General features: G+C 44.7%; 1 protein-coding gene across 3 annotated transcripts in view; it reads right to left on the bottom strand.

Moving 5' to 3' along the window:
- naga (N-acetylgalactosaminidase, alpha) overlaps positions 1–25,009 on the bottom strand; it is a 45,048-nt gene that overhangs the window by 7,842 nt on the left and 12,197 nt on the right. For all 3 annotated transcript variants that reach the window (XM_072271771.1, XM_072271772.1, XM_072271773.1), the window contains exons 4-8: positions 22,928–23,105; positions 18,032–18,126; positions 13,622–13,783; positions 11,175–11,372; positions 9,481–9,624 (exon numbers count right to left, since the gene is read on the bottom strand). In XM_072271771.1, coding sequence (XP_072127872.1) covers positions 9,481–9,624; positions 11,175–11,372; positions 13,622–13,783; positions 18,032–18,126; positions 22,928–23,105 — 777 coding nt within the window. The remainder of the gene's footprint in view (positions 1–9,480; positions 9,625–11,174; positions 11,373–13,621; positions 13,784–18,031; positions 18,127–22,927; positions 23,106–25,009) is intronic.

The raw sequence follows: 25,009 nt of genomic DNA, 5'->3' as shown, positions 1-25,009 counted from the left end.
GCACAAGTTGTAGTAGTCGCGTCTCTGGCACCAAGACTGGACCCTCAGCTCAGAAGGGAAGGAGGGAAAAGAGGAGAGCAGTAGTGATAGGGGATTCGATAGTTAGGGGGACAGATAAGAGGTTCTGTGGAAGAGATTGAGAATCCCGGATGGTCTGTTGCCTCCCTGGTGCCAGGGTCCGCGATATCTCGGATCGAGTTCTCAGTATTCTCAAGAGGCAGCGTGAGTAGCCTGATGTTGTGGTCCAGTAGGGACCAATGACGTGGATAGGAAGGAGGAGGAGGTCCTGCAAAGAGAATTCAGGGAGTTAGGTGCAAAGTTGAAGGACAGGACCTCCAGGGTTGCAATCTCAGGATTGCTACCCGTGCCACGTGCTAGTGAGGCTAGGAATAGGAAGATAATGCAGCTAAATATGTGGCTAAGGAGTTGGTGCAGGAGGGAGGGCTTCATTTTCTGGACAATTGGGCCTTGTTCCAGGGAAGGTGGGACCTGTTCTGACTGGACGGTTTGCACCTGAACTGGAGGGGGACTAACATCCTTGCGGGAAAGTTTGCTAGTGCTGCTCCGAGGGGTTTAAACTAGATTTGCAGGGGGAGGGGAACCAGAGTGTTAGAGCAGATAGTGAGATGGAGGAGGATAAAGGTCATGAGAGAACTGCAAGTATAGTGCATGGAGTAAAGCCAGATCTAACATATAAAGAGGCTTTGAGGAAAGGGAAGCAGAATAAAGGGTGTAAAGGTAGTAAGGTAGAAGGGCTAGAGTGCGTGTACTTCAATGCAAGAAGCATCAGGAACAAAGGTGATGAACTGAGAGTTTGGATACATACATGGAATTATGATGTAGTGGCCATTACAGAGACTTGGCTGACACCAGGGCAGGAATGGATTCACAATATTCCTGGATTTCAGTGCTTTAAAAGGGATACAGAGGGAGGAAAAAGGGGAGGAAGGGTGGCATTACTGGTCAGGGATACAATTACAGCGACAGAAAGGGTGGGTAATGTAGCAGGATCCTCTTTTGAGTCAGTATGGGTGGAAGTCAGGAACAGGAAGGGAGCAGTTACTCTATTGGGAGTATTCTATAGGCCCCCTGGTAGCAGCAGAGTACCATCCAGAGGAGCAGATTGGAAGGCAGATTTTGGAAAAGTGCAAAAATAACAGGGTTGTTATCATGGGTGACTTTAACTTCCCTAATATTGATTGGCACCTGATTAGTTCCAATGGTTTAGACTGGACAGAGTTTGTTAAGTGTGTCCAGGACGGATTCCTGTCACAGTATGTTGACAGGCAAACTAGGGGGAATGCCATACTAGATCTAGTACTAGGTAACGAACCAGGTCAGGTCACAGATCTCTCAGTGGGTGAGCATCTGGGGGACAGTGACCACCGCTCCCTGGCCTTTTCCATTAACATGGAAAAGGACAGAGTCAGAGAGGACGGGACAATTTTTAATTGGGGAAGGGCAAATTATGAGGCTATAAGGCTAGAACTTGCGGGTGTGAATTGGGACAATGTTTTTGCAGGGAAATGTACTAAGGACATGTGGTCGATGTTTAGGGATCTCTTGCAGGATGTTAGGGATAAATTTGTCCTGGTGAATGTAGCCCGCCCCTGGCCACCCTCAGTGTCGCTCGGCTTGCTGTCGTCTAGGGAAACAGCCTCGGCCCCGGCAAACTGCGTAATTCGTTTGTGTGGATGCTGTGTGAGGTACCTACCCCACCCAGCACCTCGTCCATCCTCTGTCTCGCTCTCCCGCCTTCTGCTCCAAAACCCCGCGCATACAGTATCTTCAAATACACCAAAACCATAACAACTATCCCAATTGGTTAATAGCACTCTCTTATCACACTCTAAAGCAATAACAAGCTCCTAGCGCAAACTTTCTCAGCGTTTAACACAACAAAGCCGCATTCCCCAGATTAACATAACAAAGACACCATTTTAATTAGCCTCTGCAGTAACATAAAAGTCAAAACCCCCTTACACTCTCCCCCGACCAATAAAGTCATGTCCTCAAGACTTCTAAATAACTCGCCAACCAGTCCTGCAGACACACAACACACACATACACAACACACACATACACAGATACACACAGTGACAGTGCTCCCCAAACAGTGGACCTTACTCCCGTCCCACAGGCGCTACCATAGGCCAACCTACCTGGGAGCTTCTTAACCCTCCGAGACCTCCGCGCCCCCTCACCTAAACCCAAGAGGCTCAGACACTACTAGGGATACCTCCGGCCTGCTTGCCAACTCCTCTCTCACTCAGGCCACCACTGCAGCTTGGAGCCCCCAGTCCAGTGTCCGGGGCCCCGCCTCTCCTCCTTCCTGATCCTGTCGTAACTCAGACTGCCCACAGCCAGCCCTCCCCACTACACCTGACTCAGTGGGAGAAGGGCCAAAGGTCTCTTCCTCAATCACGGGGAAGTTAGCGAAAGGCAGCATGTACCACATGTGCAGCACATCATCCTTCGAATCCGTATCCTTCCTCATTCCCGCGATCGATAGCTGCTGGTTAAGTTTCTCCAAACTGAAACATTTAGCTGGGGCTATCCCTTCAGCCTCCTGCAGTCGAGATGTCAGCTTCTTCGGGGACTCCTTCAACTCTCGCCACAGCCTCCGCAGTTCTGACTCAGGGTTCTTGGTCATCTCAATCTGGGACGCAGTTACCCCACCAGCTTCTTCCACACTGACCTGAAAAGCAGCAGTTAAAGAATGTTCAGCCTCCGGTTGTTTCTTCCTGAGGACGTCTTCCAGATCAACTTTCAGTTTTTCCATTTCATTTAAACTCGCGATAGTCACCTTCAGGTTCCTTTCAAACGTCTGCCTCCCTTTTCCGAGATCTGTCCTCCATTTCTTTACCACCTCGGGAGTGTAGTCAAACTCCCCTCCCTGGGCTCTCGGTTTTCTGTTGACCTTAGTCAGAACACTTCCTTGATCTTCCAATCTGTTCTGAATTGACGTCTTGAGTTTCTGCTAATCCCTTCGAAGGTGGGTCATTATTTCTTCTCGCTGGATTAATTCATCAGTACATGACCGCAGTGCGGTGCAAATCCCCTCTCTTCCCTGTGTCTCATTCAGATTGACGACCTGGGTTTCCATCCCCTGGTCCACCATCATCTGTCCCAACACCAGGAAGTAAAATTGATATGTCGGGTCATTTTCCTCACATTGCACCAAACTCCTCCGGCCAAAAACTCCTCCACATTTGGCACTTCGCTTCGGTCGCCCGGGCTCAGCCACTCGCCTCGCCTCATAGTCCCCACAGGCGAATCCAAGCTCCAGGCAGTCATCCACATACGTCAAAACTCCACACACCTTCACTTCCCCCATGGTCTTCCTCATGCCCCGCGGGAAGGATGCAGGGGCTCCGGATATGCCCTTGGGCATCTTTTCGGATCGGAAGACTCCTAGGGAACTAGTAACGGCTGTCTTCAGCTCAACAGCCGCACTCCTCAGGATCTGGCAACATCCACCCCTCAGGTGCAGCACATTAAACCACATCGCATAATCCACACACACACGCTGCCTTCATCTTCCACGCCGCTAGGGTCCAGTTGCCGTGACCTCTCTCTCACTGAGGTGTCTTCAGCAGTCAAGTCCCCTCCCTCGTGGTGGTTTGGAGCATCTACTAAGAGGGTCTCACCCTCAGCTACTTTCCCCAGGCCGTACCACCGCTGGGTCTCGTTTAAATTCAGTACCGGCTCAAGGCTGCTACACACGTCCTCAGAAGCAACTCGACATGCTGGGTGCCCAGACAATGCCTCCATGAACTCCAGGGTCATTAACCAATCATCGTCTTCTGGATAACTACTGCCACTAGTACCCAAAGTCTCCGGTGCCCTTGCGGTTGTCAAGGGTAAATGCTTCAGACACTGGTTGTAAAACGAACTGTACAACAACTTGATCTGCGCCCCGGGGTCGAGGATAGCTTTAGCATCACTTCCCTCTATCCATAACGACACCCTGGGGTGTTGTCCCTCTAAGCCTTCAGGAATAGGGTCTTCTCCTTTCGGAAGTACATTGGTACATTGCTGGGAATGTACTTCCCCAGAGACCCCAAGCCGTTCCCCCACTGGGCCTCTACTAAGTTTCCCGACACCTCTCTGATCAGCTGAACAATTGAAGGAGGGTCTGATCCCCTGAAATGATCCCCCGGCACTACAAGCAACTTAGCTGCCCTCCTAGCCAGAGAAGACACACTGAAAACTTTCCCCCCTCTTTCAAATAACTGACAGCTGTCACTACGGTGTAAGTGAACCTGACAGCTCTAACACCGTCACCAGCCCGCCTACTCAAACTTTCAACCAATCCCTGTCACTCTCCCTCAACCGAGCCTGCCACTCATCTAACAACTGAGAGATCTGCTCCACCCACATCTCCGCCCCTCTTGGGGTGGACACTATCCCAAGTGCCAGGCCTGCCAGAGCTAGAACATTTATTCGCAGACCCTACCTCCAAATCAGACCACTCTTCCCTCTCTCTCCCAACCGCATGGGCAGCCCCGAGTGCCACCTCCAACTCGTCAATGCCAGCCCGAACTCGAACAAAGACCTCACCCACCACGCATACAGCAATCACCAGCAAATAACCCACAGAGACACACATCACAGATTTAAACAGGGCACCCACACAGCATACCAGCAGACTCAATCCTGGATGAGCCCCCACAATGTAGACCCCCTGGCCACCCTCAGGGTCTCTCGGCTCGCTGTCGTCTAGGGAATCAGCCTCGGCCCCGGCAAACTGGGTAATTCGTTTGTGTGGATGCTGTGTGAGGTACCCCACCCCGCCCAGCACCTCGTCCATCCTCTGTCTCGCTCTCCCGCCTTCTGCCCCAAAACCCCGCGCATACAGTATCTTCAAATACACCAAAACCATAACAACTATCCCAATTGGTTAATTGCACTCTCTTATCACACTCTAAAGCAAAAACAAGCTCCTAGCGCAAACTTTCTCAGCGCTTAACACAACAAAGCCGCATTCCCCAGATTAACATAACAAAGACGTCATTTTAATTAGCCTCCGCAGTAACATAAAAGTCGAAACCCCCTTACATGAGGAAGATGAGGAATGGTAGGGTGACAAGTGAGGTGGAAAATCTAGTCAGGTGGAAGAAGGCAGCATACATGAGGTTTAGGAAGCAAGGATCAGATGGGTCTATTGAGGAATATAGGGTAGCAAGAAAGAAGCTTAAGGCGGCACTGAGGAGAGCAAGAAGGGGGCATGAGAAAGCCTTGGCGAGTAGGGTAAAGGAAAATCCCAAGGCATTCTTCAATTATGTGAAGAACAAAAGGATGACAGGAGTGAAGATAGGACTGTTTAGAGATAAAGATGGGAAGATGTGCCTGGAGGCTGGAAGTGAGCGAGGTCCTCAATGAATACTTCTCTTCGGTATTCACCAATCAGAGGGAACTTGATGATGGTGAGGACAATATGAGTGAGGTTGATGTTCTGGAACATGTTGATTTTAAGTGAGAGGAGGTGTTGGAGTTGTTAAAATATATTAGGACAGATAAGTCCCCGGGGCCTGACGGAATATTCCCCAGGCTGCTCCACGAGGCAAGGGAAGAGATTGCTGAGCCTCTGGCTAGGATCTTTATGTCCCTGTTGTCCACTGGAATGGTACCGGAGGACTGTAGGGAGGCAAATGTTGTCCCTTTGTTCAAAAAAGGTAGTAAGGATAGTCCGGGTAATTATAGACCAGTGAGCCTTACATCTGTGGTGGGAAAGCTGTTGGAAAAGATTCTTAGAGATAGGATCTATAGGCATTTAGAGAATCATGGTCTGATCAGGGATAGTCAGCATGGCTTTATGAAGGGCAGATCATGTCTAACAAGCCTGATAGAGTTCTTTGAGGAGGTGACCAGGCATATAGATGAGGATAATGCAGTGGACATGATCTATATGGATTTTAGTAAGGCATTTGACAAGGTTCCACACGGTAGGCTTATTCAGAAAGTCAGAAGGCATGGGATCCAGGGAAGTTTGGCCAGGTTGATTCATAATTGGCTTGCCTGCAGAAGGCAGAGGGTTGTGGTGGAGGGAGTACATTCAGATTGGAGGGTTGTGACTAGTGGTGTCCCACAGGGATCGGTTCTGGGACCTCTACTTTTCAGGATTTTTATTAACGACCTGGATGTGGGGTAGAAGGGTGGGTTGGCAAGTTTGCAGATGACACAGAGGTTGGTGGTGTTGTGGATAGTGTAGAGGATTGTGGAAGATTGCAGAAGAGACATTGATATGATGCAGAAATACCTAACAGGTCAGCATCCAATATGTAAAGAAAATTACGTAAATATTTTTGTAAGAAATATCTAAGTTGGAGATATTGTAAAAAGTGTGAGTATGAAAGAGAATATCTATCAACTAATTGTTCAAAGGACATCAGTCTACCTTCTTTAAATAAATCCAAAAAAGAATTAATACCCTTATTTTTCCAAAGTAAAAAAATTGGATCACTCAAAGAAGGCTTAAAAAAGTAGTTTCGATAAATTAAACTACAAAGCTTAAATTTTTTAGGATTAAAAAAATTGCAGCACGGAAGCCAAGTTTGTAAAGAATGCTTAATCACAGGATACAAGTTTAAATTAGCAACTTTAGCTAATTGTATAGGCAAAGCAGCTCCCAATAAAAAAGGCATCCGTTAGTCTTGCGAGACCATGGATCTGCGCCTGGAAAGTCCAAGGGAAGGGCATTAGGACCCATACAGCTTGGCACCAGTGTCATCGCAGAGCAATGTGTGATTAAGTGCCTTGCTCAAGGACACAACACGTTCCCTCGGCTGGGGCTCGAACTCACGACCTTCAGGTCACTAGTCTAATGCCTTAGCTACTTGGCCACGTGACGAAGTTAAATAAAACTGTTCCACAGCTTTCAATTCCAAATCTACCCAGATAGGCCAATCCTTCTTATCAATCCAATATAACCAAAAGGATATGTATCACACATTAACAGCCCAGTAATACATTCTTAAATTAGGCAAAGTGAGACCTCCATCCTTTTTCAATTTTTGTAAATGACATTTACTAATTCTTGTTCTTTTATTTTTCCAGATAAAAGATAAAATAACAGAATCAATCCGGTCAAAAAACTTAACAGTCGAAAAAAGAGGGATATTCTGAAATAGATATTTACGACAGAAGATTGGACGCGGATTCTGAAGCTGGTTAATTCTTCTTCTGTCTGTGCTAGTCATTCACTGATTCAATTTAAAATTGTACATCGTTACCATTTGACGAAGGAGAGATTGTCTAATGTTGATAGTTATTGTGATAGATGTAAAACTGAGACAGCTACACTGACACACATGTTTTGGTCTTGCTCTATAGTGGAACAGTTCTGGAAGTCAGTTTTTTCAACAATTTCTAAAGCACTTAAAATTAATTTACAACCTAACAAATTAACTGTGTTTTTTGGAATAATTCCTCAAAATATCCATGGTATCTCTGTGTCTGACCAACATGTTATTGCATTTGTTAAATTAATAGTAGGAGGGCCATTTTGTTGAAGTGGAAGGATACATCAGCTCCCACTTTTTCACAATGGTTCTCTCAAGTGATGCTATGTCTTAGTTTGGAGAAAATTAAAAGTCGAACCTTTGAACCTATGTTTGATTTTGAGAAAAGACGGAGTTCATTTGCTCATTATTATCATTTGAGTTAATTGATGGATTCTCCACGATCTAACTGTAAATTTTTTTTGGTACTGTTTTTTTGCTGGCGGTTTGATGTTTACCTTTAGAAGCTTTATGTACGACGCATGGCTCTGGGGTTGAACACCTAATGGGATTTTTCTTTTTCCCCCACTTTCCTTGCTTAGTAGGGTTTTTTTCCCCATCACAAAATTTTTTCAATCTTTATATGTTTTCTTTTCTTGAGACATTGTAACTGTTGTTTACTTCGATGTACTCGTGTTTATTTTGGAAAAAAATAAGAAGATTTGAAAAGAAAGAAGATAAGATGCAGAAGTAGACTGAGAAGTGGCAGATGGAGTTCAACCTGGAGAAGTGTGAGGTCGTAAACTTTGGAAGGACAAACTCCAAGGCAGAGTACAAAGTAAATGGCAGGATACTTGGAAGTGTGGAGGAGCAGAGAGATCTGGGGGTACATGTCCACAGATCCCTGAAAGTTGCCTCACAGGTGGATAGGGTAGTTAAGAAAGCTTATGGGGTGTTAGCTTTCATAAGTTGAGGGATAGAGTTTAAGAGTCGCGAGGTAATGATGCAGCTCTATAAAACTCTGGTTAGGCCACACTTGGAGTACTGTGTCCAGTTCTGAATGCCTCACTATAGGAAGGATGTGGAAGCATTGGAAAGGGTACAGAGGAGATTTACCAGGATACTGTCTGGTTTAGAGAGTATGCATTATGATCAGGGATTAAGGGAGCTAGGGCTTTACTCTTTGGAGAGAAGGAGGAGAAAGGAGACATGATAGAGGTATACAAGATATTAAGAGGAATAGGTAAGAGTAGATAGCCAGCTCCTCTTCCCCGGAGCACCACTGCTCAATACAAGAGGACATGGCTTTAAGGTAAGGGGTGGGAAGTTCAAGGGGGATATTAGAGGAAGGTTTTTTTACTCAGAGAGTGGTTGGTGCGTGGAATGCACTGCCTGAGTCAGTGGTGGAGGCAGATACACTAGTGAAATTTAAGAGAGTACTAGACAGGTATATGGAGGAATTTAAGGTGGGGGGTTATATGGAAGGCAGGGTTTAAGGGTCAGCACAACATTGTGGGCCGAAGGGCCTGTACTGTGCTGTACTATTCTATGTTCTATTAAAAAAAGACTATTAAACTTGAACCTCCCATTCCTTTCTCCCTTACATTTATCCAGCTTCCCCTTTCATGTATCAATTGCAATCTGTCTCAATTAATTCACATGCTAGAAAGACTCAAATGGGGAAGGAAAAAAATGGGAAATTTCACCAGAATTCCCCATTGGATTTAATAGTTCAGTAGTTCCAGTTAATATCGGAGAATGTAGACAATAAATAACCTGAAATTCTTGTTCTTCGCAGACATCCACAAAAAACAGAAGAGTACCCCCAAAGAATGACAATAAGTTAGAACCCTAAAGTCCTCCTTCTCTCCCGTCCCACGCACAAGCAGCAGCAAAGTATTGACCCTCTCTCCCCCACAATTCAGCAAAAAGCATCAGCGTCCTCCACCCACCAAGCAAACAAAAGCACAGCCCCCAAGAAAGACCATGATTTGCAGTACAACTAAAGCTAATCGTTCAGCCAGCAATTTGACAAGCCACAGTTATCAACTCTAGTTTTGGACTATTCCGTACATCACACCAATCAAATTTTCAGAAAGCATTAAGTCACCTCAGCCCCCTCTTTCTGGAAAGTACTCCTGTTTGTGGGATCTTCCACAGCACCCCCTCGAATGTGAGCTGATCATTTGAACTTTAATTTGCACCTATCTCCTTCGCCGAATCATTTTCAGCCTACAGAGAGGTAGCCCCCACTCACCGAGAACACCTTTGGGGCCGTGACGTTGAGCTGGATCAGAGACGTGGTATACCGGTAAGGCATGTCAGTGCGCTGGCTGAAGAAAGCGAACGCCATGGTTGAGGAGGACAACACTCGCATCCAGACTTGAATACTATTCTTCTCCTGGCGCAGAAAGTGTGGGAAATATAACACAGACATTAAAAACACAGCAAGTTGATACTTGCTGAAATAGACAGACATGCTAATGATACATTATTAGCCAAATCAACTTCAGGCTGATTACAAAACTCACTTATTGTTGGATGTCAAGCCAACCCTTTCTTAGTTTCACATAAACTGTGTCTCCTCTTCCCTCAGTCTGCCCAATAGTTACAGAAGTTTCTGGATTTCCACATCAATTCACCACAAGGCTTTGAATAGGGCAAATAACCAATTTTGTACAGTAATCGTTACTGCAGAGAGGTTATCTTCCCTGACCCAAAAAAAAGATAATCATTGAAGCAGCAGAGTTCCCTAACTTTAGGCTGACTGTCTCAACAGAGTTTTAAATATGGAAGTGAGAGGGGCCCTTCTCATCAAATCCTTCCTGTATAGTCAGAGTCTCTCCCAACACATGCAGCCTTTGAGGAAATGAATATCCAGCTTGTTGTGGACTTGTGTTTGCGAAGGTCTGGAAAAGGTTCGCAAGGGTTGTCAAAGTTTACCCTGAACAGCTGCGTAACAGGGGACTCTGTGACCCAAGGTAGGGGATGTTTCCTGAGGCAAACATCAAAAGTGCTGCTGGAAACTCAGTGAAAGACACATTTTGGTCTGCCCTAAGCTTGCTGGTCTTCCAGTGCAAACTGATATTGCCGACTGGCACAAACCAGGGAGCAGGAGTGCATGCTGAGGGACGCAGTGAAGCTCGCTGCAGTCACCATCGAGGCTCTGTGAAGGAGCACCTACAGTCACTGGTCACGAAGGGGCCAGGCCCTTTATTTACCGTACATATTCTTGAAGAAAAATGTTCACTATTGTTTTAGGTTTGGCTCATACTCAATGGACGATCTTATCAAAACATATGACATTGTGGAAGGAAGTTGGTAAAGTAGATGTTGACAGAATTTCTCCCCTGATAAGGATAGTGGGCAGACTGTATGCCAAGCTCTTGCACCTATTTCTTTTAAGTTTATGCAAGAATAGAGCAATGGCCGGAAGTTTATTTAGTTGTAGTGAGAAAAGATTCAAGCAATTTGAGTTTCCTCAGCAGGTTCATAAAGCCGTTGGAGATGAAAGTCATCCCAACAAGTTATTGTAATCGTGCGAAACCCACAAACCCACGGTCCTGTGACGCACATAAACATGATCACATGATGTACAAACACATGCCCCTCATTACAAACACAGGCCTCCACCCCCTACCCTTGCTGCAGCACACACACACTTCCACAGCCTCTAACCTTGTCCTAACCAATCACAGACATTGACCTGTGATTTTTCAATCCATGTAGTTTAATAGCACCTGGACTTCACATATTTTGGTTGCCTGGAGGGCCCCAATCTTACATTGTCTACTTTGGTACTGAGTCCAAACCCCACTACCCCTCGTATGTTCATATTTCCTTGCAAAGACCATTGAATCAACGTCAGCTCACATTCCCCCACTAACCTCTCCATTAACTATTTTCTCTCCTATGCCTGTCACCAGTCTTACCCTTTACTCCATTGATTACCTGCATTATCATACGGCCCTGAATTCCCAGTGGATCTTGACTAATCTTGATCAGCAGCTTGTTCTGTAGGATCTCAACTTCTGACCTGGAGATTGTCCGCAGGTCATTAGACATGAAGAGGGGAGCTGCAAGAATGGCCCAAAGAGCCATCTGTGACTTGGACTCCTCAATGCTCAGGCCAAAGTCGCCAATGATTAACTGGAGAGAGGATTAAATAAAACAAGAGGATGAGATTAGTGCACTGCTATGACAATCAACCTGCATTCTTTTAAATAGGCTTTACTTGTCACCTGTACATCGAAATATCAAAGCATTCAGTGATGAAAGTGTCATTTGTGTCAATGACCAACAAAGTCCAATAACAAAACCTTCCCATGATGCTGCCCAAAATATATGGACTCAGGCAATCCCAATATGCAGAAGGTAAAATATTTCAAAAGGGGTAGAAAGAAATAGGGAGGTTTGCAGAAGGTGATGTGGGTTTTCAGAAATATCTCAAAAGGAGTAGAAAGAAATAGGGAGTTTTGCAGAGGAAATCTCAATTGGTGTCCAGACAGTTCACCAATTATGGGAGATGGAAAAGCCTGAGCTGGAAGAACACAGAAATATCAGGAAGGGATGAGAGAGGTAGCAAGGGAAAGGTCAAGGAGGGATCTGAAAACAAGAATGAGAATTTAAATTTAAGTTGCTGAGGGACTGCGAAACGGGTACATTGGTAACTGCAGGAATGATAGGCAATAGGGACAGTTGCAGGAAAGCAACATCCACCATCAGGGGCCCCCACCACCCAGGTCATGCTCTCTTCTCGATGCTGCCATCAGGAAGGTGTGCAGGAGCCTCAGGAACCTCACCACAAGGTTCAGGAACAGTTATTACCTCTCAACCATCAGGCTCTTGAACCAAAGGGGATAACTTCACTTGCCCCATCATTGAACTGTTCCCATATCCTATGGACTCACTTTCAAGGACTCTTCATCTCATGTCCTAATATTTACTACTTGCTTATTTATTATTATTCCTTTCTTTTTGTATTTGCACGGTTTGATGTCTTGTGCACACTGGTTGAATGCCCGAGCTGGTGCGGTCTTTCATTGATTCTATTATTCTATTGTGGATTTATTGAATATACCCACAAGAAAATGAATCTCAAGATTGTATATGGTGACATATATGTACTGTGATAATAAATTTACTTTGAACTTTAATAGGACACAAGTTTTGATTTAGCTCAACTGAAAGGACACTATAAATTGGAAGATCAATGAGTTCATTGGAATAACCAATACCAGAGTAACAAGAAAAGTTTCAGAAGTTGGGCTTGAGCAGAGACCATGCTAGAATATTTCATAGAAAATGCTGGGATCTTTTTGATCAATAGAATACACGGTCAGGAGCTTTGCATAGAGTCCGAGACTCTGCAGCAAAGTCAGAACAGTTTGGCTCAGACTCGAGCTATGATATCAGAAGGAGACCAAGGGTGTGATTGGGACCAAATGAACATTTACTGATTGAACGTTCCTTAAGATACCCCATGTAAGAAAGCACAAAAGACAGTAGTCCAAATGATAATGTTTCTGTTAGAAATGTTGCCCCGTTGATGTTTCATCTTATTAGTCAAGTTTCCCAGATTCCTTGGGGAAATGTCTAAACCTCCTGCTGACGTTCAGAAGAACCAGCAAGAAGATTTTCAATATCTCCACTGTGTGTTCCATTAATTATTAGCCCCCTGCTTACCCCCTCCGCCATGTCTCACCTGTACTCACTTCTTCTATTTCATATCCAAAATTTGCTTTTAGATGCTAGTGGGACTTGGTCAATTTTGGCTCAGCCAGCACACATCATCTACCCATATCAGGCCTTGAAGGTGGTGCTGAGTTGCCATAGAGAACTACTGAAGTGACAGATGCTGCAGAAATGGAATCCCATCACCTGCTGGCTATAGGACTATGTAGTCAACAGCTGGCACATGCATGTCGGTATAAGGCAGCAGTTCCCAATACCATTAAGGGGTCTATGGACCCCAAGTTAGGAACCCCTGGTATAAGGGCACAAAGAAGCTCATGCTAAGGCAAAGTGTACTTCTTAAAATCTAATTTCACGACTTCAAGACAACTCTAGGAAGCCTATCGTCTCAACTTCGAAACTGCAGCAATGAGATACCACATAATACAACAGCCAAGCACTTGATTTACTGCCCCTTATACAAGCCATATTGCTGGCAACGCAACACTGCCTTACAACTGGAATGAGACGTCAGCCCACAATTTTGTGAAGGGAAGTCAGCAGTTCCCATTAAAGTTATGGATTCAGAACTGTCCAAGGAAAATATAACAAGGGGTGTGGAAACTGTAAAGTGCCTGTAGCCCATAAACCTGAATCTTTTAAACTGAAGGGCAGATTGGCCCCATGAGGGGAAGGAGCAGAGCGATGAAGCAGTGTCCACATACCATGTCTGGGTCGTTCCATCTCCCCGGACCGGCCGCCGGCTGCAGGACATCTTGGTGCTTCCCGTACCAGTTGATGATGCTCTGAACGCTCTCCCATGAATCGCTGATGTCGTAATAGTTCCTCCAGAGATTGCAGATCTCCCCCAGCAGAGTGTAGTTCACCTGCAGGAAACCAATTCGGATAAAGAGTCAGAAGTGAAGTCCCAGCCGCCAGTGACAGCTCTTCATTATACAGAAATAGATCCACTAAAGCCTGAATCATAGTGCAAAATGGTGGGGGGGGGGGGGCGGTCGGAGTATACAGAAAGGATTTTATATAAGCATCCGTTACTCTCATGAGACCGTGGATTTGCACCTTGGAAGGTTTCCAGGGCGCAGGCCTGGGCAAGGTTGTATGGAAGACTGGCAGTTGCCCATGCTGCAAGTCTCCCCTCTCCACGCCACCGATGTTGTCCAAGGGAAGGGTGGCACCGGTGTCGTCGCAGAGCAATGTGTGGTTAAGTGCCTTGCTCAAGAACACACACGCTGCCTCAGCCAAGGCTCGAACTAGTGACCTTCAGATCACTAGACGAATGCCTTAACCACTTGGCCATGCGCCAACACGTGAAGAAAGGATATGACAACAGTAAAAAGGAGCACAAGTGTGCATTGTGTATTTAATATTTAAGTAATATTTGAGTAACCTTGTAAAAATATTGATCAAGCATTCTTGTTCACTTAAATAATTTATTACAGATTATATGTACAAATACGTGAATTGCATATGCCATCAGGCTACCATATGATACGTGCGCTTGAAGTAAACTCGAAGTTAGACCTGTAACTCGGACCCCCGTGTCTTCCTTTGAATTAGTTTAATGTTTTGAAGTTAGCAAACATAACAGTGCACAGTGTCGTTCAGAATATGCCAAAGTGCTTTTAAGCCCCAGATGTGCCTCTTGAAGGGTTATCAAACCAGACTCCCGTCCATGGACTCTGTCTGCACTTCTTGCTGCCACCTTCAGGGAGGGTGGGGTCCTTAACTAATCAAGCACCTCACCCATCCCAGACACTCTGTCTTCCCCAAACCCCCCACCCCATCGGCCAAAAGATACAAAAGTCTGTCAATGCATGCTACCATGCACAAGGAAAGTTTCTATCCCGTTGTTATAATACTATTGAATAGCTGCTTAGTACAATAGGATGGACTCGTGACCTCACAGCCTGCCTCCGCGTGGACTTGTATTTTATTGTCTGCCTACGTAGCACTTAGCTTTTCTGAAATGGACTCTTTCTACCTTAGACCATGAACTTATCAATCACCCCTTGTAAATCCTTTAATATAATGAGCAGCAACAGAGCAGTGCTATCATTTCCATTCTTTATTTACCTGGAGCACTGCAAATTATTCTCTCCCACACTACCCTTCAATTTCCCTTTGATTCTTTTTGCATTTAACTACACCAAGGAATAATTTACAATACCCAATTAACTTACCAGCACATTTTTGGGTTTCAGGAAGAAACACGTACAATCACAGTGCGAATAATAATGATGAACTGGTAAAAATTGGCAAAATAGTGGCAGGTAGGTAGAATTTAATCCTGAAAAAATGGGAGGCGTTACATTTAGGAAAGAGACTAGGATATACACAATAGTAGGACCCTAGAACTACTGAGAACCCTGCTGTCCATGTCCAAGGAAGGCAGCAGCACAGGTGGATAAGGCAGTTAAGAAGGCACATGGGACGGTTGCCTTCTTTAAGCCAAGGCAGAGAATAAATGATCAAGGTTATACAATATATAAAACATCTGGAATACTGGCTGTTCTGGCTGGCACACCACAAAAGCATGTTCAAAGTAAATTTATTATCAGAGTACATATACTGTGTGTAACCATTTACAACCCTGAAATTCAGTTTCAATAAGAGTAATAACCATAACAAAATCAATGAAAGACCAAACTAACTTGGGCATTCAACCACTGTGCAAAAGACAAAAAATTGTGCAAATACAAAAATAAAGAAGTAATAAATAATAATAAATAAACAATTATTGAGAGCATGAGATTAAGAGTCCTTGAAAGTGAGTCCATAGATTATAGGAATATTTCAATGATGGAGCAAGTGAAGTTATCCCTTTTGGTTCAAGAGCTTAATGGTTGAGGATTAATAACTGTTCCTGAACCTGGTGGTGAGAATCCTGAGGATCCTGTACTTTCTTCCCGATGGCAACAGTGAGAACAGAGCATGTAACACCTCTCACTTTTCAGGATTAAATTCTAACTGTTACTGCTTTGCCAATTTATCCCTGACGAATGGATACGGCTTTCCTCAGGGTGCAGAGGAGATTCAGCATGTTGTTGTTTGGGAATGGTGCATTTGAATTATGAAGTAAGATGGGACAGGTTGGGTGTGTTTTTCTTGGAACAGAGAAGGTCAAGGTGGAATCTGATTGCGTTACACAAACTTGGGTGTGGCGTAGATAGGGTAGATAGTAAGAAACTTTTCCCCTTGGCAGAAGTAGCAGTAGATTTAAGGTATGGGATAGGAGATTTAGAGAGTATTTGAAGTAAGATTCTTTCACCTAGGGGGTGACTGAAATCTGGAACATATTGCTTGAAGGGGGCAGAGGAGGCAGAATACTCCAGTAAAATGTGTGCAGACACTAGCCTGCAGTGTGAGGTTGAACACATAAGAAAATAGTAGACAATCAGGCCCCTCAAGCCTGCCCTGCAGACAGTAGGCATTCAGTCCAACTGAATTCTCTTCCCCTTAATTGCATAAACCCGGAACCTACCAGCCTTCTCCTTCCCACCCTCTCCCCACCTTCCTTATAGGGCCTCTGCCCCTTCCCTCTACAGTCCTGACGAAGGGTTCCGGCCCGAAACGTCGACTCATCGTTTCCTCGGATGCTGCCCGACCTGCTGAGTTCCTCCAGCGTGTTGTGAGTGTTGCATAAACTAAACCACTCTACAGATTTCAAACCACAGCCCAGGCTTCCTATTGGGGTTGGCTTCTGTTTATTCATTTTCAGGTTGGGGGTGTCACTGGTAACATCAGCATTTACACCCCATTCCCAGGTGCTCTTGAGAAGGGTGAGGTGAGTCACTTTCTTGCATGCCTTCTGCTCCCACAATGCTTTTGGGTCGGGAGCTTCAGGATTTAGACTCAGTGATGAAGAAGGAACAGTGAGATATTTTCAAGGCAGAGGGGATTAAGAACAGATGCAATAGAGGTACATTAAATTATAAGGGTATAGATAGGGTAGATTGCAGGAACATTTCCCATATCAGAGGGAGATGAAACTGGAGGATGTAAGTTTAGGGTACGGATGAAAAGATTGAGAGAGGCTTTGAGGGATCCTTCTTAAATCAGAGAGTGTGAATATTTGGAACGCACTGCCTGAGGAACTGGTTGAAACTGAATCATTGACAGCATTTAAGTGTTTACCTGAATTGCTGAGTGATGGAATAAATGTGGAAGTGATTATTCAGTCCATACTGTCAGCACGGACAATTGGACCAAATGGCCTGTTTCCATGTTGTACAATTCTATGAAAATAGCGGAGTAGCAGAACCATCAATCTCTCAGGTAAGAGAATCTTATTGCTGTCATTGTCAAATTTTGCACCCTGCAGCGACATTCTACCGAAGGCTACTTTTGTGTCACATCTGCAAGTCACTCAAGGCTGCTTAAAGTTAGAAAATAACTACAGAATCTCATTGAGCATTGACGTTTGGACCCTGACAGTATACATATTCAGGCTTAACATGCAAGTCTCTTCTCCCTACAGGACAAGAGGTTAAGGAGCAATGTAAAGGAGCACTTGAAAATTACAAGAGGGCAAATTAAAGAAATATTTCCACTTATGGCTGATCCAAAACAAGAGATCGCAAGGGATGGTAGCACAGCACTTTATAGTACAGGCAAACAGGATCCAATTCCCGCCGCTGCTTGCAAGGAGTTTGTACATTCCCCCCGTGACCGCGTGGGTTTCCTCCGGGTGCTCTGGTCTCCTCCCACAGTCCAAAGACGTACTAGTTGGTAGGTTAGTTGGTCATTGTAAATTGTCCCATGATTAGGCTAGGATTAAAATGGGGGATTGCTGGGCATTGTGGCTCAAAGGGCCTATTCTACACTGTATCGCAATTAAAAAATAATACAAGAGGGGAAAATTGTCCAGTTCACAAAGATTATCCCATCAGTCTCAACCTCTAAAAATGTCACTGAATAGGGGTGGGTGATAAACACCAAAGGGTTAGGTTGAGGGAACTGGATGGAAGGAGGAGTATAAATGCCAGCCAGGACAAATGGTCATATTCTCTGTGATAAACTCTTTGGCCACAAGAATCAAGATATCTGCTGAACCACTCATCTTGAATTTCTGTTCTTTTTCTATCCCAAGTGAGCTGAGGATGCTGTGACATTACCCGAGGTGGTAAACCTCCTTCATATGCTGGCCAGCTACAGGAAAAGGCAATCGGACGCCCCGTGGCATTCAGCGCCTTTGACATCAGTGGGTAACCTAGAAAAGGAAGAGAGACAGAATTTTAAAAAGGAATCATCCCTCATCCTTCTCCATTCCTTTAGCTCCTCTAAACACTCCTGATTCCCAATTGCTGACACAAGTGGCAGAACACAGATTGTCATCACCATCGCTTTGAGAACTGGGTCTTTGGTGTAGTTCATGTTATGTGTGTTTCTGGTCACTCCCTTTTTATTTGCTACTTTGTGCCATTTTGATTAGGGTGTACTGGTTCTGTAGCCTGCAGTCAATGAATAACACAGCGCTAAATTGAAATTGACTGAACTAAACAACATTCCTAGGCTGTTTCAATGACTCTGTGTTTGACATTTAATATTTTATTTTTCGCTCTTTCTTTTGTTGTTTGCTCGATTTGTTCTTTTTTTGCGCATTGAGTGTTTGTTGTTTCCTTTGAAAAGGTTCTCAGTGTTTCTTTGTTTAGTGGCTGTCTGTGGGAAGATGAAACTCAGGGCCGTATACTGCGTACGTTGATAATAAATGTACTTTGAACTTTGGCCTGGACAGGGAATCCACAAAAGCTCATTAACTGCCTGCCTCTGCGTGTGGAGGGATCTTATCTTGAATCGCATCAGGGTTTATTAATCAGCACTACTGCAGCACCTTCACAATCTCAGCCAATGAATACTTTGGAAATGTAGTCATTGTTGTTAAAGAAGGAAGTGCAACAGTGATTCAATCCCACTAGCCACAACTCTGAAAGTAACTAGGTATTGTATTTTTGGCAATTCTGGCCAAGGGGTAAACACGACAGGACACCAGAGACAACACTACTATTATTGCGTCAGAAACCTGGATTCAATCCTAACCTCCTGTGCTTTCTGTGTGGCGTTTGCACATTCTTTGTGACTGTATAGATTTCTTCCAGGTGATCTTGTTGCTTCCCACAATCCAAACACTGGCCACTGTAAATTTCCTTTAGCTTGTAAGTGAGTGATACCATGTGGGAGAAGCAGCTGAGGATGCAGGGGGAAGGAGAAGACGGCGGCGCGACACAGCGCGCACGGCCTCTCCGGTGATGAATATGTCTAATCTGTCAAGTAGGAGGCTGTGCACAATTCTGATTTGATAGAGGCCGACGTAAGGGCACAGAGGAATATCTGGTGAAATTTCTGAAATGCCTGCTTCGCTACCGCTGTTACTGTGTGATCCGAAATCTCCGGAGGGGAAGACCCTGAGACCTCGGCTTTGCCTGTTGCTCGGCAGCCGGGACGGGGTCAAAGCGCTCAGCAGAGATGGTGCTCGGTGTCGAAGGCTCGAAGTTTTCGGTCAGACTGAGAGTCGGACTGTGGTCGGGTGCTTCCAGGATGCTGCATCGGCAAGTTTGCGGCGCTGGAAGCTCACGGCAGGGAGAGTTTCTTCCTTCTACCATCTGCGTGAGATGTTGGGGCTATCAGGACTTTGAGACTTTTTTTTAACCGTGCCCATGGTCTACTCTTATCAAATTATGGTATTGCTTTGCACTGTTGTAACTATAGGTTATAATTATGTGGTTTTTGTCAGTTTTAGTCTTGGTCTGTCTTGTGTTTCTGTGATATCATACCGGAAGAACATTGTATCATTTTATAATGCATGCATTTCTAAATGACAATAAACGAGGACTGAGTGTCCTCATAATCTAAAATAAAAAGTGGACTAACACAGGATTAATGGAAATGGGTGGTGCTAGTTGTTGGCTGCTGGAAACCCAGTGAGCCAAAGGACCTATTTCCGTGCTGTATCTCTCCAAGACTCTACAATTGCCTTCCGAACACAGAGCTACAGACATTGGCACGCTGGAGCTGATCAATCAATACCTTTCCTAAGAACGGCTGAAATATCCATCATACATTGGCTTACAAATCAAGTGCGAGTCAGACAGTTAGATTTCTGATGCTTGGAGAACATTTCATTGAAACTCTCAAGAAAATAAATGAGTTGCAGACTGGTTATTCATAAATAATGATGGAAGTAGTAAAGAAAAAGCAACTGTTTCTAGTGATACGAGAGTCAAAGGGAAAAGGGTAATGAGAAAATGGAAAAAAAAAATAACCAGGGAAGAAACAGGCAATGAGTAAAAACCCAAGTGAAGAAATGGGAATTATTTTATACTGTGAGTTAATGTGATCAAGAATGTACTTTGCAGTACAGAAAGGAGCAGATTCATGAACAGCATTTTTCCTCCAGCCATCAGATTCTTGGAATGTCCAGTACTATTAAGATCTTAAGAGCAGAGTTAGCTATTTGGGCCATCATGTCTGCTCCACCATTCCATTATGGCTGATTTTTCTCCCCCCTCAAGCCCATTCTCCTGCCTTCCTTCTGTAACATCTACCTCCTTACTCATCAAGAACCTATCAATTTCTGTCTTAAATACTCCCAGTGACTTGGCCTCCACAGCCTTCTGTGGCAAAGAATTCCACAGGTTCCCCACCCTCTGGCTGAAGAAATTGCTCCGTATCTCAGATTTGAAGGAATATCTCCTCACTGAGGCTGTGCTCTCAGACCCTAGGCGCTCCTATGAATGTAAATATTCTCTCCACATCCACTCTATTTGGACCTTTCAATATTAAATAGTTTTAGGCTGGGGTATCTACCTCCACAACAGAACACTACGACAACTTCTTGTATTACATTGGACATGTTTTTTGATTATGTCTATTTCTGCACTAATGTTTTGCTTTGCAGATTTATATCACATCATTGAAGTACAATTTATAGGAGTATACAATTAGAAGGTATACAATTTATACCTTATACTTCATCTGGGTAACCTCCAATCTGATGGTATTAATATCAATTTCTCCTTCTGGTGAACAAATTCAAGCCCCCCTTCCTCTAATTCCCACTCTGACCTTTCACTTCTCACCTGTCTATTACATCCTGTCAGGTCTCCTCCTCCTTCCCTTTCTCTTATTATCCACTCTCCTCTCCTACCAAATTCTTTCTTCGCCAGCCTTTGACCTTTCCCACCCACCTATCCTCACCTATCACCTTCCAGCTAGCCTCTTTCCCCTCCCCCCACCTTTTCACTGAGGCATCTTCCATCTTCCCCCCTCCCTTCTCAGTCCTGAAGAAGGGTCTCGGCCCGAAACGTTGATTCTTTACTCTTTTCCATAGATGCTGCCTGACCTGCTGAGTTCCTCCAGCATTTTGTGTGTGTTGCTCTGGATTTCCAGCATCTGCAGACTTTCTCGTGTTTGTTATATTGTGTGTTGTTCGGACCTTTGTGCCAGTGATGATACTGCAAGTTCTTCATCGTGCACATGACATTAAACTTGACTGAACTTGACTTGAACTTTCAAAACGGTATCGGCAAATACTTAGAGGAAAATATTTGCAGGGAAAGAATAGAAAAATGGGTTCACTCGAGGAAATCTGCAGATGCTGGAAATTCAAGCAACACACATCAAAGTTCCTGGTGAATGCAGCAGGCCAGGTAGCATCTCTAGGAAGAGGTACAGTCGACGTTTTGGGCCGAGACCCTTCGTCAGGACTAAATGAAAGAAGAGCTAGTAAGAGATTTGAAAGTGGGAGGGGGAGGGAGAGATCCAAAATGATAGGAGAAGACAGGAGGGGGAGGGATGGAGCCAAGAGCTGGACAGGTGATTGGCTAAAGGGATATGAGAGGATCATGGGACAGGAGGCCCAGGGAGAAGGAAAAGGGGGAGGGGGGGAAACCCAGAGGATGGGCAAGGGGTATAGTCAGAGGGACAGAGGGAGAAAAAGGAAAGAAAGAGAGAAAGAATGTGTGTATATAAATAAATAAATAACAGATGGGGTACCAGGGGGAGGTGGGGCACTAGCGAAAGTTTGAGAAGTCAATGTTCATGCCATCAGGCTGGAGGCTACCCAGACGGAATATAAGGTGTTGTTCCTCCAACCTGAGTGTGGCTTCATCTTTACAGTAGAGGCCGTGGATAGACATATCAGAATGGGAATGGGACGTGGAATTAAAATGTGTGGCCACTGGGAGATCCTGCTTTCTCTGGCAGACAGAGCGTAGGTGTTCAGCGAAATGATCTCCCAGTCTGCGCTGGGTCTCGTTAATATATAGAAGGCCACATCGGGAGCACCGGACACAGTATATCACCCCAGCCGACTCACAGGTGAAGTGTCGCCTTACCTGGAAGGACTGTCTGGGGCCCTCAATGGTGGTAAGGGAGGAAGTGTAAGGGCATGGGTTCTATTGTTTTGTTTTCCAAAGAGCCAGTACAAGTTCTAGTCATACTGTCAATCACCAGTTTTATAATCACATACATCCAGTTGGGAAATACAACTTCCAAACTAAACAGTCTTGCTGGGCCATGTCACTTCCCTCAGAGAAGCCGTTGGGTCCCGATGCTCTCAGAGGTGTTATCAAAATTCTGAGATTTATGGATGGTACTGTAGTTCACATTGGCCTCTTTCAGTTCAATGTTTTTTATTCATGTTCTCACCCATTCCTTCTTGACGCCAATTGGCTGGCTGGGGGTCTGGGTGATCTGTTAGTTCTTGTGCAAGGGAGGGGTTGGAGGTGTTTTTATTTCTTTTTCTTTTCATGCGGGGGGGGATTGATGTCTTTCTTTCAACTACGTCTGTGGTTTTCTGTATTCTGTGGCTATCTGGAGAAGACACATCTCAGAGTTGTATTCTGTATACATACTTTAATAAAAAGAACCTTTGAACCTTTAATTCCTCAGTTGATTGAATCAATGGCCTCTTTGAGGTCAGGATGGAAATTCAGTGAATTCTATAGCTTTGAATATTCATTCTTTTCACCAAACGAAGCAGCAAGCAGCCAGCCAGCTGCTCCAAGCCTTACCCACAGCCTTGTCGGAAGAGTTTGAGTAGCAGCCGTCCAGCTTCAGCATGTCCACTCCCCAGGAGGCAAAGGTACGGGCATCCAACTCAACCTTGTCCACTGTGGTGCCTGGGTAGCCACCACACGTGTACTTGCCTAGGTCCGCGTAAATGCCAAGTTTCAGACCTTTAGAATGGACCTTTAACAAGACAAATGTTGATTTATTTTAAGACATCTAAAAACTGCGGAAATCTAAAATTAAAAACAGAAAATGTTGGAAACACTTCACAGGTCTTCAACCTCCTCTGCTATTCCAATAAGGCTAGACAGCAGCTCATGAGACACACTTTGTCTTCCAACCAGGCAGATCACAACCTTCCACACTCAATACCAAATGTCCTGTCTTTTGTTGGTGCAGACTCTGTGGGCTAAAAGGCCTGTGTCCATGCTACACCTCTATGTGACTCTAAATTGCTGATTTATTTTCAAACAACCACCCATGATTTCAGATGGTCCACAAGATGCAACATCCTCTCCAGTCCCACCCCTCAGGACCCTTACACATTTCAATCTAGTCCACTCTTTATAAAATCCTGCAGATACATGCCCAGCCTGTTCCATCCTCTCCTCATAAGCCCACCTGCCCTTTTCAAGCAAGTATTAATTCAATAAATCCTCTCTGAATAACTTCTAATACTAATGTCTGGCAACAGACTCCAGGAAGAATGTCAAACACTTGGAGAGGGTACCTCAAAATGAAACCAGGGATGAGTGGCATCTGGACTAGAGTGGTTGGGGATGACCTTATTATAGTTGAGTATGTTGTGGAGGCGGGGGGGGGGGGGAGGTCCTTACTTAAGTATATTGTATTGAACTGACAACATAAAATCAGCAAAACAACAAGATGAAGAGAATCTCATAGAATCAAATTAGTCACTTGGCCTATTGGGTTTATGCCTTGGAAGAGCAATCCTGTCAGTCTCATTTCTCCATGGCTCTGCAAATTATCCTTCGTCTTTCCAATTTCCTTTCGAAGTTCTGATTTATCCTTTCCACTACCTTTAGGCAACAAATTCCAGGATTCATATTCTTTACATCACAGGAGGCAGCCAGTTGCCCATGAACTCAGTGCTGGCTCTCAGACTTACTTACTGTCCATTATGACACTGATGTTTAGGGCAGCAATGAAGTCCTCCATCTCCATTTCTTCACTGTAGTTGCAGCTTCCACTTTCCTCAGTTTTCACTACTCTTGGTCATGCAAGTCCTGGGTGGAAACTCAGGAATACCGTCACATTCAAATCTACAAGGATTCTTCATTGCCGTTTCCGTAACAATTTTGTTTTGCCAGTCAATGTTGTTAGCCCTGAGCTGAACCCCCAAATCTGGAGGACCAGTGGCCACCTTTAGACTGTCCTCTACCCTTTGATTTGTCTGGCTAAAGAAATTTCTTATCTCCGTTCTAAAAGAACGCCTCTCTATTCTGAGACTGTGCCCTCTGGTCTTAGACTCTGCCACCATAGGAAACATCTTCTCCACATCCACTCTATCAAGGCCTTTCACCATTCGATAGGTTTCAATTAGGTCACCCCTCATTCTTCTGAATTCCAGTGAATACAAGCCCAGTCCCATCAAACACTCTTCATATGACAAATCATTCAATCCTGGAATCATGTTCATGAAGCTCCTTTGAACCCTCTCCAGTTTCAGCACATCCTTTCTAAGATAAGGGGCTCAAAACTGCTCACAATACTCTAAGTGAGGCCTCACCAGTGCTTTATGAAATCTCAACATTACATCCTTGCTTTTATATTCTAGTCCTCTTGAAAGGAATGTTAACATCGTATCTGCCATCCTCACCACAGACTCAACCTGCACATTAACCTATAGGGAATCCTGCACAAGAACTCCCAAGTCCCTCCGTGCCTCAGATTTTCATATTTTCTCTCCATTTAGAAAATAGTCAACCCATTCATTTCTTCTACCAATATACATGACCATACACTTTCTGACACTGTATTCCATCTGCCACTTGTTTGCCCCTTCTCCTAATCTAGGTCCTTCTGTAGCCCCTCTACTTCCTCAAAACTACCTGCCCATCCAC

The sequence above is a fragment of the Mobula birostris genome, chromosome 11, assembly GCF_030028105.1.
Source record: "Mobula birostris isolate sMobBir1 chromosome 11, sMobBir1.hap1, whole genome shotgun sequence".
Classification (NCBI taxonomy): Eukaryota; Metazoa; Chordata; class Chondrichthyes; order Myliobatiformes; family Myliobatidae; genus Mobula; species Mobula birostris.
Note: the sequence above shows the minus strand (reverse complement) of the source record. Positions and strands in the feature narration are given on the sequence as shown.